At 44.7% G+C, this 17771-nt stretch overlaps 1 protein-coding gene across 1 annotated transcript in view; it reads right to left on the bottom strand.

The window, feature by feature from the left end:
- The window catches only part of LOC139266620 (triadin-like), a 563562-nt gene extending 546928 nt beyond the window's left edge, over nucleotides 1-16634 (bottom strand). The window contains exons 1-3 of the mRNA XM_070884212.1: nucleotides 16334-16634; nucleotides 9753-9764; nucleotides 9328-9399 (exon numbers count right to left, since the gene is read on the bottom strand). Coding sequence (XP_070740313.1) covers nucleotides 9328-9399; nucleotides 9753-9764; nucleotides 16334-16634 — 385 coding nt within the window. The remainder of the gene's footprint in view (nucleotides 1-9327; nucleotides 9400-9752; nucleotides 9765-16333) is intronic.
- Nucleotides 16635-17771: the final 1137 nt, after the last annotated feature.

Below are 17771 nucleotides of genomic sequence, written 5' to 3'. Positions count from 1 at the left end.
TCACAGGTAGGGACCAGAAGGATTACTGCATCCAAATGGTCAAAGCACACTCTCAGACAGAGCCCAAGTGGGAAGGGAATGAGAAAGCTAACACACTGGCCAAAACAGGGGCAGGAGAAGGGACACCTTGGGACCCATATCACTGTGGACAGATCATGGCTGTAACAGGCAGAGAGGGGCCCAAAGAATTACCATTTCCGCCTGATTTAAAACAGGCTCAGCTATGAGATGCAAACCTTAGAGTAGTGATTGGAGACAAAGTAGACGAGAAGCCTGTAGCGGGACCTTTAGGAGCTGCAGATGTAGCAGTAATACAGGGAATGCTATTTAAAGGAGACAGTTGGATCGTGCCTGGGCAGTGCAGGGAAGAATTCTTGCAGCTAGCTCATGGGGATCCAGGGGCTGGACATCCAGGGCCAGAAACAACCTGGAATGAAGTGGAGGCTGTGGGATGGCGGCCTGGGTTTAGAAATTATGTGAAGAATTACTGCCAGAATTGTCCAGTATGTGCCGCAAACAATCCAGACCCCCACCGGAGGAAGGCTCCGTTGGGACACACGAGGAGGGTAGAGGGGCCATGGCAGTCTATACAGATAGAGTTCATTGGGCCACTGACCATTTCAGGCAGAGGCAATAAATATTGCTTGGTGTTCGTAGATCTTTTCACAAAATGGGTAGAAGCTTTTCGTTGTAGGGCCACCGCAGTCGTCACAGCAAAGATTCTGGTACCAGAAGTATTTTCTCGATGGGGACCGTCCCTGATAGTGGAATCAGATCAAGGGAGTCATTTCACCGGAGTTGTAATGCAGGCCACCCTAAAGCTGTTAGGAATACAGGGGAAATGGCATGTGGCGTATAACCCCCAACCATCAGGTCCAGTAGAGAGGACAAACCGGACCTTAAAAGAGAGGCTTAGGAAGGAGATAGGAGATACCCCGAAGAAATGGGATGAGATCCTACTCCGAGTGATGAATCACTGAGCCAGTCTCTCTAACAGTACGGGACACTCCCCGCATGTGCTGATGACAGGAAGATGAATGAGGACTCCGACTCATATATTAGCACCAGTCCTGACTGAAACGCAGGAGAAAGAGGTCACACGGGTTAGGTTTGTCAGTGATCTGTATGATACTCTGAAGGGCCTGCATTGGGAAGCAGCTAATAATCTGGGTAGGCAGCACTAGCAGAATAAACTGCTGCTGGAACCCCGGGTTACACAGGAATGGAGGGAGGGGATCAGGTGATGGTCAGGAATTATGCCAGAGTAGGGGCATTTGAACCGTATAACATAGTAGACAAGGCAAGCCCTATGGTCTATGCAATCCAGCTGCCAAAATGAATAAAGTGGTTTCACATAAACCAATGTAAGCTGTACAACCCCGGAGAGAAAAGTAAAAAGCGGGCCAAGGCCCAAGGAACTGTGATGAGTTTGATTAATGTAAGCCTTCCACCCATGCTGTGGGATGATGATAATGGAGACTTAAGGGACGGAGCATTAAGACGGAGTGGTCGGGTGTCGCGACCTAGGGTGCCCTGGACATCTCCTCCATCTCCACTCCCGAGTTTCCAAAAGCCCAAGCATCAGGATAAAGGAAGAAGAAAGCAGTGATCTAAATCATGTAAATGTACATATGTGTATAACTGAAGGAAGGACCTGTGAGGGGGAGACCCTTACAGAGCAGGGTTACTTCTTTCATTTTGTTTTTATAGAAGTGAATCGAGCCAGGGATACGAGATGAGGTGGACGTTGTGGATTGGCCTGTGGATGGCCCTGATTATAGCAGGATGGGGAGTTCGGGGAGACACCGAGACATTCCTTACACATGGGTGTATGGGAGTAACTGGCCCCACCGTAACTCAAGGGGGAGCAATACGGAGCAACAAGGGCACAAACGTCTATGCACACACTGGGAGTTGGCCAGGGTGGTTAGGGTCAAATTCGACCAAGCACTCCAGACAAATCGAGGGTAAACTTGGGGAGGTATCGGTGTCCTGCCCAAGGGTAAACATCACGACCAGAAAGGTACAGGTGGAAGAGGGTAGATGAGTTTGTCTGGAATGTAAAGGAAGTACCCCCATGGGAGGATGGTGGTGGTTACGGAAAATAGACAGGAGGAAAATTAATGCATCCACAGAATGGGAGAAATTGGGTAATAGTTCAAACAGGTGGACCACAGGAACAAAAGAAAGGGTGAAATTGGGAGAAGTGGTGGAAGGAGGAATAAAGGATTTATGACTGTGTGGTTGGATCAAGCCACAAGTGCAGGGGAGGTGTGGCAATTGTTTTTAAAGGACAGTGGCAGGATTCCAGGTCGGGTAAGTATTGGACGCAGGGTTTTGATTCTTGTGTGACCTTGAACCCTCCAAAAGCAGTCAATGGAACCGAGCTGATTGCGGGCAGATTAAAACCTCTCCCTAAAACGCTGGCGATTCCAACCCAAGAAGTTCCCTACCCTGTTCTAACACCCGGACCTAACAATGAGCTGGTGTTAATCCCTACAGGGAAAATGTTGTTTCATACTGTGTATTACAAAGTAGCATCGGTTATTCTGAATTTAACAGAGTTACAATTACCCTGGTGGTGCCCGCCAGAAAAGAAAAAATGATACGAGTAATTGTTAAGAGAAATGTTTAAGCAATTCTATCAGAAGAATTATGGGGACGAAAGTCAGGGGGAAGCGTACAAACCGATAAGCAACAGCCAGATGGGCTGGGGGAGACAAAAAAGGGGTTTGATGAATGATGTGGCTACGGCGTTTAATACAGGAACATCACTGGTCAATACTGTACACTACGCGCAGTTGCAAGTCCAAGTAAATATCTTAAGGGACCAGTAAAAGAAAATACTGGGGGAGGGTAGTGACATAGCGGGTCACGAACTATAGGAAGACCAGATAATGACAATCCATTTGAAGGAGATGATAACTAAGGTGGAGACACATGCTTAGATCATCAATGTTTTAATAAAGGAGGGTAGAAACACATCAGATCAAGCTGCTCAGAATGACGTGTGTGTCATGTACGGGGCTTGTTTGTTAAATGAAGGACGCAGTAATTTAAAGGATTTAAAACAAGGCCATGTACCATCATGGGTCAGTAACAAGCACCTAAAATCTTTAAGTGTCTACAATAATCTCCTGAATTCGTTTCAGCTACGGTCAGCCTCCGAAGCGTACCCAGTCCCGGTCAACTGTGGTCAGAGTAAACAGTCTATAATGGGGATAAAGCTTAGAATACCAGTGAAGGATCAGTCATAACGACCCGTACCAGTATACCGGATGGAAAACATTGAGGTAATTCGGAACGGGATACATGTGAAATATCATAAAACCCCTCAGTATGTGGTGAAATTGGGAGACTCAGTAACCGATGCTAGTCTGGAGGGATGTCAGAGAGGAGGTACACATGTGGTATTGTGCCCCTATCATCTGAATCCTTTCGACTGGCTGGTATGTGGGTTCAAGTACGAGGATGCAGCCTATAAGCTGTATCATGGAAGTGACGGCTCACAACCATGTCCTGCCCAGGTTGCGTACAAGGTGAACAGGACAGAGTGTGTCACCACCAGCGAAAGTCGGTATAGAGTACACCAGGACACTTGGTGCCCAGTGAAAAATTCTACCTTTTACTTCAAACCCCAAGTAGCACACGAAAGGATAATTCCTATCTCAGACCACAAACATATCAGTATTACAGTCAACGATACTTTACCGAACTTACAGAGATATTTATCGCGTTTTGGATACGATATCTCGTCATTACCCGAACATTTGACTGAACTATTAAAGAACATCGAGCTGTCCCACAAACATTATTACACATTACACCAAAAGACTGAAAAAATAAGGGAGGAAATCGAGGAAATGATTGTCCCTCCACGGTGGTATGTGGAATTCAATATTGAGATCCCACCCGGATTTGAATCGTATCACACTTGTTATTAATTGTACAGTTAGTAATAGTGTTGTATCTATTCGTCTTGTTCTATAAATTAAAGCAAAAGATGAGGGAAGGGAATCTTGAAGGGTTATTAAAATGAACCAAAGCCAAAGTGTTTGTAAAAGTATAAACTGAAGTCAGGTGGATTAAGGCCAAACATTGTTTTGTTGTAAAAGGTATGTAATGTGGAGATTTGATTGAAGACTGCAATACACCCAAAAAGTCTCAGGGAAAAGAAGACGAAGCTGTCATGTTTGTAACCTTCACATAACTGTAACCTTTATGTAACAACACTGTACACTGTATACACCTGAGAAATGCACACCTTGACCACAGGGGGTGAACTTGTGGGAGGCACTCCTCACTTGGTCATCCAGGTATATAAAGGGAGGTCCCACGCAGGGTCATCACTTCTTGGTCCTGTGAATAAAGGTACAGGTCACAGAGTGACCTTGTCTCTAGTATGTGCCTCATGTTGATTTGCTGTAGTGTGTAAGGACATAACATTTGGCGATGAGAAACAGGAATCAACGACTCAAGAGAATGGCCACCGGTAGCACGGAGGAATGGTACTGTGTTGGTGAGGACTGGGACGATTTCATTGAGAGGCTCCAGTAGAGCTTTGTCACGAAGGACTGGCTGGGAGCGGCAGCAGCTGACAAGCGAAGGGCGCATCTACTGACCAGCTGTAGACCTAAGACGTACGCGCTGATGAAAGACCTGCTCGCACCCGAGAAGCCAGCGGACAAGACCTTCGAGGAGCTCAGCAAACTGATCGGTGAGCACCTAAAACCGGCGAGTAGTATACACACAGTCCGACACCGATTCCATATGCACGGAGGTCGGGAAGGGCAGAGCATACCGAACTTCGTTGCGGACCTTCGACGCTTGGCCAGCCTCTGTAAGTTCACAGACGCCTGCAGGGGGGCGATGTTACGAGATTTCTTCATTGAGGGCATTAGGAAGCTAATTGAGACTAAGGACTTGACCTTGGAAGCAGCGGCGTTGATGGCTCAAACCTTCATGGTGGGGGAGGAGGAAACCAAGATCATATACGCGCACAACTCTGCTCCCAAAATGGCGATGGAGCAGGGAGTTAATATGGTAAACGCGACTCAGAATGCCGCAGGCAGGCAAGGGCAATTCGACACCAACCAGGCAGTAACAGACGATAGGTTGGGTCCTCAACAGAGGCAATGGCAGGTTGAACAGACATTTACACCATCACAAGAGACAATATGTCCTGGGATGGGACCACTGACACCCACAAACAGAGTGCTCAAGAGTAATCAAAGAGACAATCAGAGAGGAATGCCTGGTAACAGCTCTTTTGTTCACAATAATCTCAGCTCATGCTGGAGGTGCGGGGGCAAATGTGCTGCGAAGACCTGCCGGTTTCAACAATTCATCTGCAGAAATTGTAACTTGAGTGGACATTTAGCCAGGATGTGCAGGAAGCCCACAGCGAGGCTGGCTGATGAAGTGGATGAACTACAAGAGGGATCTGCAAGGCAGAGGTATGCCTGGGACACAGCAATGAACGCTGAAGTTCAGCGGGTCCAGGTGGCAAACATCCACAGCTCATACACAAAAACGCCACCTATGATGATGAGAGTATTGTTAAACGGCATCCCGGTACGCATGGAGCTGGACACAGGAGCCAACCAGTCACTTATGAGTGTCCAACAATTCGAGAAACTGTGGCCACTCAGAGCTAGCAGACCCAAACTAGAACGTATTTACACGCAACTACGGACGTACACCAAAGAGATCATCCCAGTGCTAGGCAGTGCAATGTTGGTGGTCACACATAATGGATCTCAGAATCGGCTGCCACTCTGGATTGTCCCGGGAAATGGTCCCGCGCTTTTGGGGAGGAGCTGGCTAGCCGAGATGAACTGGAAATGGGAGGATGTGCACGCCATTTCATCTGTGGAGCGAAATTCATGCTCACAGGTCCTACAAATGTTCGAGTCATTATTTCAACCTGGTGTCAGGACTTTCAAAGGCACAAAAGTAAGGATATGCATCACCCCAGACGTCACACCAGTACACCACAAAGCTAGAGCTGTGCCATACGTGATGCGGGAGAAAATTGAGAGTGAGTTGGACAGGTTGCTAAGAGAGGACATAATTTCGCCCGTTGAATTCAGCGACTGGGCAAGCCCCATCGTCCCTGTTCTAAAAACGGATGGCTCAGTCAGGATCTGTGGTGACTACAAGGCCACTATCAACCGAGTGTCCCTTCAGGACCAATACCCGCTTCCGAGAGCGGAGAATCTTTTTGCCACTCTGACAGGCGGCAAGCTGTTCACCAACTTGGACCTCACTTCGGCCTACATGACCCAGGAACTGGCCGAAGAATCCAAGCTACTGACCACCATCACCACGCACAAGGGGCTGTTTGTCTGCAACAGGTGTCCGTTTGGCATTCGTTCAGCAGCCGCTATCTTTCAGAGGAACATGGAAAGCCTGCTTAAATCCATTCCCGGAACAATCTTATTTCAGGACAACATCCTTATCATGGGTCAAGACACTGAGGAACATCTCCACAACCTGGAGGAGGTGCTACACTGACTGGACCAGGTAGGCCTGCGACTTAAGAAGTCCAAGTGTGTGTTTTTGGCCCCAGAGGTCGAGTTTTTGGGCAGGAGGGTTGCCGCAGACGGGATCCGGCCTACTGAATCCAAAACGGAGGCTATCCGACGCGCAACCAGGCCCGGCAACACATCAGAGTTGCGTTCATTTCTGGGACTCTTGAACTATTTCGGGAACTTTCTACCAAACATAAATACATTGTTGGAGCCGCTACATCTGCTCCTGCGTAAGGGTTGTGATTGGTTTTGGGGGGACTGTCAGGAACGGGATTTCAATCGGGTGCGGAACCTGCTTTGTTCTAATAAGTTATTGACCCTGTACGACCCCGATAAGAAAATGGGTTTGACATGCGATGCATCATCCTATGGGGTTGGATGCGTGTTGCAGCAGAGTAATAAAGAGGGCCAACTCCAACCTGTGGCTTATGCCTCCAGGTCGCTCTCCCAAGCAGAACGGGGATATGGGATGGTTGAAAAGGAAGCACTCGCATGGGTCTACGGGGTGAAAAAGATGCACCAGTACCTTTTTGGCAGAAGGTTCAAGTTAGAAACAGACCACAAGCCGTTAACATCCCTGCTGTCCGACAGCAAAGCTGTCAATGCCAATGCACCAGCTCGCATACAGCGATGGGCTCTCACGCTGGCTGCGTATGACTACACCATACGGCACCGGCCAGGCACCGAAAATTGCGCTGACACGCTCAACAGGCTTCCACTGGCCACCACTGAGGGGGCGGCGGCGCAAAGCGCTGAGATGGTCATGGCTGTCGATGCCTTTGACAGTGCAGGCTCCCCCATCAAACCTACCAGATCAAAACCTGGACAAACAGAGATCCCCTCCTATCCTTGATTAAGAAATGTGTCCTGACTGGGGATTGGGCGCCCCCACACGGAGCATGCCCTGAAGAGGTCAGACCATTTCACAGACGGATGGATGAGCTCTCCATCCAAGCTGACTGCCTACTATGAGGCAGCCGAGTAGTCATGCCCCAGAGGGGTAAGGAAGCATTCATCAGGGAACTCCACAGCGAGCTAATAAAGGCCATTGCCCGGGCACATGTATGGTGGCCTAGAACACTGTGTTCACAGGTGCACGACGTGTGCCCAGCTGGGCAATGCCTCCAGGGAGGCCCTACTCAGCCCGTGGCCCTGGCCCACCAAGCCATGGTCACGTATTCACATAGACTACGCGGGTCTGTTCATGGGAAAAATGTTCCTCATTGTTGTTGATGCGTACTGTAACCTTTATGTAACAACACTGTACACTGTATGCACCTGAGAAATGCACACCTTGACTACAGGGGGTGAACTTGTGGGAGACACTCCTCACCTGGTCATCCAGGTATATAAAGGGAGGTCCCATGCAGGGTCATCACTTCTTGGTCCTGTGAATAAAGGTACAGGTCACAGAGTGACCTTGTCTCCAGTATGTGCCTCATGTTGATTTGCTGTAGTGTGTAAGGACATAACAGAAGCCACGGAGAGTAATGTCACTGAGTTTATAACAAGATACATTAAAGGGAGAAGGGTAAGGTTTACACATTTTGTGATCAGGGCACAGCAAAAGGCCACAGACTGAAATGGTTTAAACCAAAAACCTGTGGGACTGTTGGGCGGGAGAAAGAGCACCGGCCTGGGACAAGTGGTGACTCATAACTGATTAATGCAATTTTTGCGGACAGGAGCGAGATCCAATTAATATCGAGACAAAGGATTTTGATAAAATTAAACAGAGAAGCCCATGGATTAATTGGCTGGAGGGGAAAAACCAGTTCCCTATGGAGATTGCAAATCTGCGAAATCCAGGACCACAAAGGATCCCACAAGGTGTGCATTTTTGGATAGCGAGGAATAAAAGATAAAGATTTATCTTTGGCCCTGCTGATTCTGTGCACAGACGAGTAGTGGAAGCTACAGTTAACAAGGTGCAAATTGTGGCCATCCAAACAGATCCATCATTACAGCCATCGAGACTCATCCAGACACATTAACTGAAAGCAGCCCAACAGGAGACTTGTATAATCGAATGGATATATATGAAGGAGCTCACAAAAGTAAAATCCTCAGAACAACAGGTCAAAGGAACAATGACCATGAAGGGGAACAATGGAAAGAAGAACAAGAAGAGAGAGACAACAAGAAGGAAACACAAACAGGAGGAGAGACAAGCAGAGAAGCAAGCAGCCGGGACCCACCATCTTCCTGAGCTCCACGAGCCTACAATCGACAACAGCAGCAACTGGCTGATGGGTGATTATATGTCTTCCATCTATCGTTAAGAAATCTTGTTCTATCATTTTTAGTTGGTTGTATAATAAACTAACAGTTGAGTTTAAGCCTAAACTTTGCGTTATGTGGAGTCCTTCCTGTAATCCCAGAGGCCTATGAATCAAATTAGAGTGGAAAACAAACTCCCTACACAATACAGGAGAATTATAGGGCATTCTCCTAATCATGATATAGATTGGAACTCTAATAAACCTTGCATAGAGCGAGTGTGCGGGCTCAATGTGTTTCTGGGTTATATTACTATGCACAATGAATATTAGCCATGGACGATCCTGTCTGAAACCCAAACAGAAACTACCAGGTGCAGGCCAGTAGCTGCAGTGTAAATGCATCCCCAAGTAACAGTTAAAGTAGAGTCATAGTTTGACAGGCTGTATTTTTACCATTTATAAGAAAATTATTTTATCAAAAGTATACGTAATGATCTTGATGTTTCTTTGTTCTGACAAGGATCCACCAATTCTTGATTAGAGTGCCTCTACTGGTTGTGAGTGGTGTTTACCTTTTGATGGAGCTTTCCGTTTTGTTTCTTCTCTTACTTTTACCTTTCTTTCAGGTTTTTGTCTTTTAGTCTCTGTGAGTGAAAGCACATACATTAACATTGGGAAAACAAAGAAAAATACAACTAAAAAGGCATGGCCAAAAGATATCATTCAACAAAATCCATTCTTAAGGAATACAAAGTATGGTAATTATTGTGCACCAAATTTATTATTTTCATCAAAATCTGATTTCATTTCAGTATAAGTACAAAGCTAATGTTTAAAAGGATATCCAATACAATGTTATCAATGTAAAATACAGAATATAGTACTATTTGCTCTATTGTCTGTACAAGAATGTCTTTTTATATATTAATTCAGTCAGATTCACAACAAAATGAACAAACGAGTCAAAATATATTGAAGACTAATCAAAATTTCTTACCTGGTGGTGCAGCTGAAAAAGACAAAGAAACAAAAACGATAATTCTAAAAGTAATTAAACTGTTCATCATTTTTTCCATAATTAAAACACAGAAATAACTATCAAATTGGCATAGCCAGCTTCGATATTGTCTTGTTTCATTTGGCACATTACATGGGCTCATGTGAGGCTATCAATACAACCAGGAACGAGGATAAGACCTTAAGAAAGCGTGAATCATGGAATGTCCATCCAGCCCTTTGAATTCAACCCTGATGATGGACCATGTACAATTTGCACTTCTGTGGCCTTTACCCAGCCTATTTATGGAATGAAATGGTACTGTACAATATTAATATATGAACAATTAACTTTTTCCACATGAAATCCTTTTGCCTGCTATTTTAATGGATGAGCTAATCTATTCATTTTATTTATATTTAAAACATTAGAAACATAGAAACATAGAAAATAGGTGCAGGAGTAGGCCATTCGGCCCTTCAAGCCTGCACCGCCATTCAACAAGATCATGGCTGATCACCCACCCCAGCACCTCCCCCCCACGCCCCCTCCACACCCCCCGACCCCCCCAGCCGCAAGGACCACATCCAACTCCCTCCCGAACATATCCAATGAACTGGCATCAACAACTCTCCGCGGCAGGGAAACCCACAGGCCAACAACTCCCCAAGTGAAGAAGTCTCTCCCAATCCCAGCCCCAAACAGCCTACCCCCCATCCCAAGAGCGTGCCCCCCCCCCACTGGCTCCGGACCCACCCAACACAAGGAACACTCCCCCCGCACCCAACCCACCCCGTCCCGTCAGAATCCTTTCCAAATGCCGAACACCCCCGGATGTCAAGCCCCCAGCCCCAGCCATCCCGGAACCATGCCCCTGCGACGCCAACCACACCACATCCATCAACCGCCATCTGCGCAGTCAACCCGTCCATCCCACTCTGAACACTCCCCGCACCGAGGCACAGTGCCCCCAGGCCCGCCCCTCCAACACACTTCGCCCCCCCAGACCTCCGCTGCAATGTGGCCCCTCTTGTCATTAATGCGCTAATGCCTCAATAAAGTAGTAGACAAAGGAGTTTCATACTAATATATCCTGTTCATCAGCTAATATCACATGCCATGGTAACATGGCACTACTCTTTTGATGGGGACAAGTAATATCAAGTAAAACCTTCAAGATAAAACTGTGTATTTCCTCTTTGACTGCTGTACTTCAACGCACTTTGGAGTATCCTTAAGATAAAGATTTACAACAGAAATAAATAAGCTTAATCAGAATTAGTTCATATCATATTTTTTATTAAAATAAACGTTGAGTCTTAGGTGATTCCATGCTGGTACAAAACACACTGTGACATAGAGCGTAGAATGCAGGTATACAATCTCACATGGTGAGTTTCTAATCTTAGTTGATTTCTCAAGGAGAAGCAGAGATGGAGGTTAGGAAAAAAATGGTAGTTGGAGGAGAAGTACCCATGCACATCTTCTGGTGGTCTGTTAGAGAAATAGCGATGCACAGGTTTGTGAATAGGTAACTTGCTTATCATCTTGGCCATGGAATGATTCCCTCAGCTCCCCCAATGACTTAGTGGGTAAGTATACTGTAACTGAGTTATATAGAGCAGGCAGCTTCCACACATGGTCCCTAGCTTGAGCTGCGTAAACTGATCATATGGCATTAGGGGTTCTACAATTGGCCTCAGAAACCCTGGGTTAAGGAAGGAAAAATCAGCCAGATCTCGGTTCTGGATTATTATCCAAAGGCCACGGTTGAAGTGCATGCACATTCAGACTCTGGGTGACAGATGGCCAGGGCTTGGTTGTGATGTCTGCCATGATTAAATAGCCTGTTAACCCTTATTTTCTGGACTGACACATAAAGGATGGCCACTTAGGTGAGGCACCAGAGGGTTGAGGCACCTAAGGACTGGAACCCAGTGGCAACGTCTGGAGAGAAGGGAAGAAAATTGGAAAAACATTCCAATCGTTCACCATTTAATCATATTAAATCTAGATATAGCAAAGTTGACAGATTCTAATTATTTTATGTAGAGTATACAATTATGACAACAGTTTCATAAACGAGTACAATAAAATGTATTTCCCTGAAGTCACTATCCACACTTGACTTTCATTCTGTTTGTTTGATTAAAAGCTTTTTTGCAGCAAAACTCACAGACATATTTACAAAAAAAATCAATCCTGTTGGATTTAAGATAGCCATGGACTGGGAATGAATACTGCAGGGCTTGAGATCTATATCCCAAGGCTTCCCTGTTAAGATGTATTGAAAAGTTGTGGAATCTCAATTTATGGACTGTTTTGTCAGATGTGCACCTGGAGTTTAATGGAGAACTCAAATATGATGAATTCTGCAAAGGTTTTTTTACAAACATTTTCCCAGCTGAGTTGTATGGAGGAATCTATTAAACCTGCAACATTGGCCCGGATTTTGCAGTAGAAATACCGATGAGGCTAACAGTGCTCATTCGTATTCAAGAGTAAATCGGACAGCAAATTTCAGCAACCGCACATGCCCAGTTAAGATAGAAATCAGAAAGTTGCTGTCCGAGTTGCCCTGCTCCTCCAGAACAGTATCTCGTCGAGAGACTTGGCATTGAAATACATGGAATGGTGTGAAGTAATGGTACTTAAAACAACAACAACTTGTATTTATATAGCACCTTTAACATAGTAAAATGTCCCAAGGACTTCGGAGGAGCATTACTAAACAAAATTTGACACCGAGCCAAATAAGCAGATATTGGGTCAGATGATCAAAAGCTTGGTCAATGAGTGTTATAAGGAGTGTCTTAAAGGAGGAAAGAGAGATTGAGAGGCAGAGAGGTTCAGGGAGGGAATTCCAGAGCTTAGGGCCTTGGCAGCTGAAGGCACAGCCACCATAATCGGGCAATTTACACGATCGAGACATACTAATCACGTCAGAAAACGTTAGGGCTTATCCATTCAATTGTGTGAGAAATTGTAACGGTCATTGATAAGTCTTAATTACTGCCAGACAACCTCACTGGTATTGAAAAATAACGTTTACAGATTTGGAATCTTATTCCTTCAGACTTTAATTATTGTTAGAGATTTAATTAAATATGTTTTTATTTTTTCTTTCTGTCTCTGATCTCTCTCTCTCTCTCTCTCTCTTAATCCGATCTTTCTTTCCCTCACTATATTTTCCTTTCTGTACATGATTTGGTATTGAATTAAATATTGTAACTTACACTTCCTGCTTATCTCTCGAAGGATTCTTCAATCTGATTGATTAAGAACATAAGAACATAAGAAGTAGGAGCAGCAGTAGACCATTTGGCCCTTCGAGCCTGCTCCGCCATTCAATAAGATCATGGCTGATCTGATCATGGATTCAACTCCACTTCCCTGCCCACTCCCCATAACCCTTTATTCCCTTATCGTTTAAAAATCTGTCTATCTCCACCTTAAATATATTCAATGACCCAGCCTCCACAGCTCTCTGGGGCAGAGAATTCCATAGAATTACGACTCTCTGAGAGAAGAAATTCCTCCTTATCTCAGTTCTAAATGGGCGACCCCTTATACTTAAAATATGCCCCCTAGCTCTAGATTACCCCACTAGTGGGAACATCCTCTCTGCATCCTTTTCGAGCCCCCTCAGTATCTTACATGTTTCAATAAGATCACTTCTCATTCATCTAAACTCCAATGAGTATAGCCCAGACCTGCTCAACCTTTCTTTATAAGTCAACCCCTTCATCTCAGGAATCAACCTAGTGAACCTTCTCTGAAATGCCTCCAGTACAAGTATATCCCATCTTAAATAAGGAGACAAAAACTGTATGCAGTACTAGGTGTGGCCTCACTAATACCCTGTACAGTTGTAGCAGAACTTCCCTGCTTTTATACTCCATCCCCCTTGCAATAAAGGCCAACATTCGATTTGCCTTCATTGTACTGACGTGGATAGAGAACTGGTTGGCAGACAGGAAGCAGAGAGTCGGGATAAACGGATCCTTTTCAGAATGGCAGGCAGTGACTAGTGGGGTGTTGCAGGGCTCAGTGCTGGGACCCCAGCTATTTACAATATACATTAATGATTTAGATGAAGGAGTTGAGTGTAATATCTCCAAGTTTGCAGATGACACTAAGCTGGGTGGTGGAGTGAGCTGTGAGGAGGATGCTAAGAGGCTGCAGGGTGAATTGGACAGGTTAGGGGAGTGGGCAAATGCATGGCAGATGCAGTATAATGTGGATAAATGTGAGGTTATCCACTTTGGTGGCAAAAACACGAAGGCAGAATATTATCTGAATGGCGGCAGATTAGGAAAAGGGGAGGTGCAACGAGACCTGGGTGTCATGGTACATCAGTCATTGAAAGTTGGCATGCAAGTACAGCAGGCGGTGAAGAAGGCAAATGGTATGTTGGCCTTCATAGCTAGGGGAGTTGAGTTTAGGAGCAGGGAGGTCTTACTGCAGTTGTACAGGGCCTTGATGAGGCCTCACCTGGAATATTGTGTTCAGTTTTGGTCTCCTAATCTGAGGAAGGACATTCTTGCTATTGAAGGAGTGCAGCGAAGGTTCACCAGATTGATTCTCGGGATGGCAGGACTTACATATGAGGAGAGACTGGATCAACTTGGCCTGTATTTACTGGAGTTTAGAAGGATGAGAGGGGATCTCATAGAAATGTATAACATTCTGACGGGACTGGACAGGTTAGATGCAGGAAGAATGTTCCCGATGTTGGGGAAGTCCAGAACCAGAGGAAACAGTCTAAGGATAAGGGGTAAGCCATTTAGGACTGAGATGAGGAGAAACTTCTTCACTCAGAGAGTTGTTAACCTATGGAAATTCTCTACCGCAGAGAGTTGTTGATGCCAGTTCATTGGATATATTCAAAAGGGAGTTAGATATGGTCCACACAGCTAAAGGGATCAAGGGGTATGGAGAGAAAGCAGGAAAGGGGTACTGAAGTCAATGATCAGCCATGATCTTATTGAATGGTGGTGCAGGCTCGAAGAGCCGAATGGCCTACTCCTGCACCTATTTTCTATGTTTCTATGTTTCTATGATTACTTACTGTACCTGCATACTAATGTTTTGAATTTCTTGCACAAGGACCCCCAGGTCCCTCTGTACTGCAGCACTTTGTAATCTCTCTCTATTTAAATAATAATTTGCTTTTTTATTTTTCCTGCCAAAGTGCATGACCTCACACTTTCCCACATTATACTCCATCTGCCAAATGTTTGCTCACTCACTTAGCCTGTCTATATCCCTTTGCAGATTTCTGTGTCCTCCTCACTATTTGCTTTCCCACCCATCTTTGTATCATCAGCAAACTTGGCTACATTATACTCGGTCCCTTCATCCAAGTCATTAATATAGATTGTAAATAGTTGAGGCCCCAGCACCGATCCCTGCGGCACCCTACTAGTCACTGTTTACCAACTGGAAAATGACCCATTTATCCCAACTCTCTGTTTTCTGTTAGTTAGCCAATCATCTATCCATGCTAATATATTACCCCCAACCCTGTGAGCTCTTAATTTGTGCAATAATCTTTTATGTGGCACCTTATTGAATGCCTTCTGGAAATCCAAATACACCACATCCACTGGTTCCCCCTTATCCACCCTGCTTGTTACATCCTCAAAGAATTCCTGCAAATTTGTCAAACATGATTTACCTTTCATAAAACCACGCTGACTCTGCTTGACTGTATTATTCTTTTCAAAATGTCCTGCCACTGCTTCCTTAATAATGGACTCCAGCATTTTGCCAATGACAGATGTTAGGCTAACTGGTCTATAGTTTCATGCTTTCTGTCTCCCTCCTTTTTTAAATAGGGGCGTTACATTTGCGGTTTTCCAATCCGCTGGGACCTCTCCAGAATCCAGGGAATTTTGGTAGATTGCAACCAGTGCATCCACTATCTCTACAGCCGCTTCTTTTAAAATCATAGGATGCAGGCCATCAGGTCCAGGGGATTTGTCCACCTTTAGTCCCATTATTTTACCAAGTACTTTTTCTTTAGTGATAGTGATTGTTTTAAGTACCCCCCTTGCTATAGCCCCTTGATTATCTATTATTGGGATTTTTTTAGTGTCTTCTACCATGAAGATATTTGTTCAAAGTCTCTGCCATTTCCCTGTTCCCCCTTATTAATTCCTCAGTCTCATCCTCTAAGCGACTAATATTTATTTTAGCTACTCTCTTCCTTTTTATATACATGTAGAAGCTCTTACTATATGTTTTTATATTTCATGCTAGTTTACTTTCATAATCCATCTTCTCTATCTTTATTATATTTTTAGTCGTCCTTTGCTGGTTTTTAAATATGTCCTAATCCTCTGGCCTCCCACTAATCTTGCCAACATAGTATGCCATTGTTTTCAATTTGATACAATCCTTTACTTTCTTAGTTAGCCATGGATGGTTCTCCCTTCTCTTAAGGTCTTCCCTTCTCACGGGAATATATTTTTGTCGAGAGTTATGAAATATCTGCTTAAATGTCTGCCACTGTTTATCAACTGTCTTACACTTTAATCTATTTTCCAAGTCCACTTTAGCTAACTCTGCCTTCATACCTTTGTAATTGCCTTTATTTAAGATCAGGACAGTGGTTTGAGACCCAATTTTCTCACACTCCAACTGCATTTGAAATTCAACCATGCTATGATCACTCTTTCCCAGAGGGTCCTTTAATATGAGATCATTTATTAATCCTGCCTCATTACACAGTACCAGATCTAAGATAGCCTGCTCCCTGGTTGGTTCCAGAATGTACTGTTCAAGAAAACCATCCCAGATACACTCTATGAACTCTTTCTCAATACTACCTTGGCGAATTTGATTTGTCCAATCAATATGAAGATTAAAATCACCCATGATGCTTGCCATACCTTTATTACAAGCATCCATTATTTCTTGATTTATACTCCATTCAACAGTGTAGCTACTGTTAGGGGGCCTTTCGACTATGCCCACCAGTGACTTTTTCCCCTTATTATTTCTCATCTCCACCCAAACTGATTCTACATCATGATCTTCTGAGCCAATATCATTTCTCACTACTGCACTAATCTCATCCTTTATTAACAGAGCTACCCCACCTCCTTTTCCTTTCTGTCTATCCTTCTGAATTGTCAAATAACCCTGAATATTCATTTCCCAGCCTTGGTCACTTTGCAATCATGTTTCTGTAATGTTTATCAGATCATACCCATTTATATCTATTTGTGCCGTCACCTCATCTATCTTGTTTTGAATGCTGTGTGCATTCAGATAAAGAGCTTTTAATTTTGTCCTTTTACCATTTTTCCCTGCTTTGACCTCACTTTCTGATACACTCTTATTTTTATACATTCTGTCCCTTCCTGTCACACTCTGGTTATCATTTCCCCCATTACTACCCTGCTCTATTGCCTTCTCCTTTCTCTTTGACTTTTTACATTTCCGTTCACCTGAACCCTCCCCCCCCACTATTTTTTTTAAAGCCCTATCTACAGCCCAAATTATTCGATTCACTCGGACACTAATCCCAGCCTTGTTCAAGTGAAGCCCGTCCGGACGGAACAGCTCCTTCTTATCCCAGTACTGGTGCCAGTGCAGCAGGAATCGAAACTCTTTTCTCCCACACCAGTCTTCGAGCCACGCATTCATCTCTCTGATCTTATTTACTCTATGCAAACTTGCTCATGGATTAGGGAGTAATCCAGAGATTATTATCTTTATGGTTCTGCTTTTTAGTTTAGCCCCTAGCTCCTCATACTCCTTCAGCAGAACTTCTTTCTTTGTTCTACCTATGTCATTGGTACCTTCGTGGACCACGACAACTGGACCTTACCTCTCCCACACCAAGGCCCCTATTTTCCAGTTGCTGCATTTTTGGCACCCGTGCATGTTAACATACGATTTTTTTGTGCATGTTCGCACCAGAAAAAAAATCGGGACTTCCGCCAAACAAATATTTGAATTTGGCGCCATGCTCTCCGAAGTTGTCTGGGTCGGTGGGTGGCGGGGGGG

This window comes from Pristiophorus japonicus, chromosome 7 (genome assembly GCF_044704955.1).
Source record: "Pristiophorus japonicus isolate sPriJap1 chromosome 7, sPriJap1.hap1, whole genome shotgun sequence".
NCBI lineage: Eukaryota > Metazoa > Chordata > Chondrichthyes > Pristiophoridae > Pristiophorus > Pristiophorus japonicus.
Note: the sequence above shows the minus strand (reverse complement) of the source record. Positions and strands in the feature narration are given on the sequence as shown.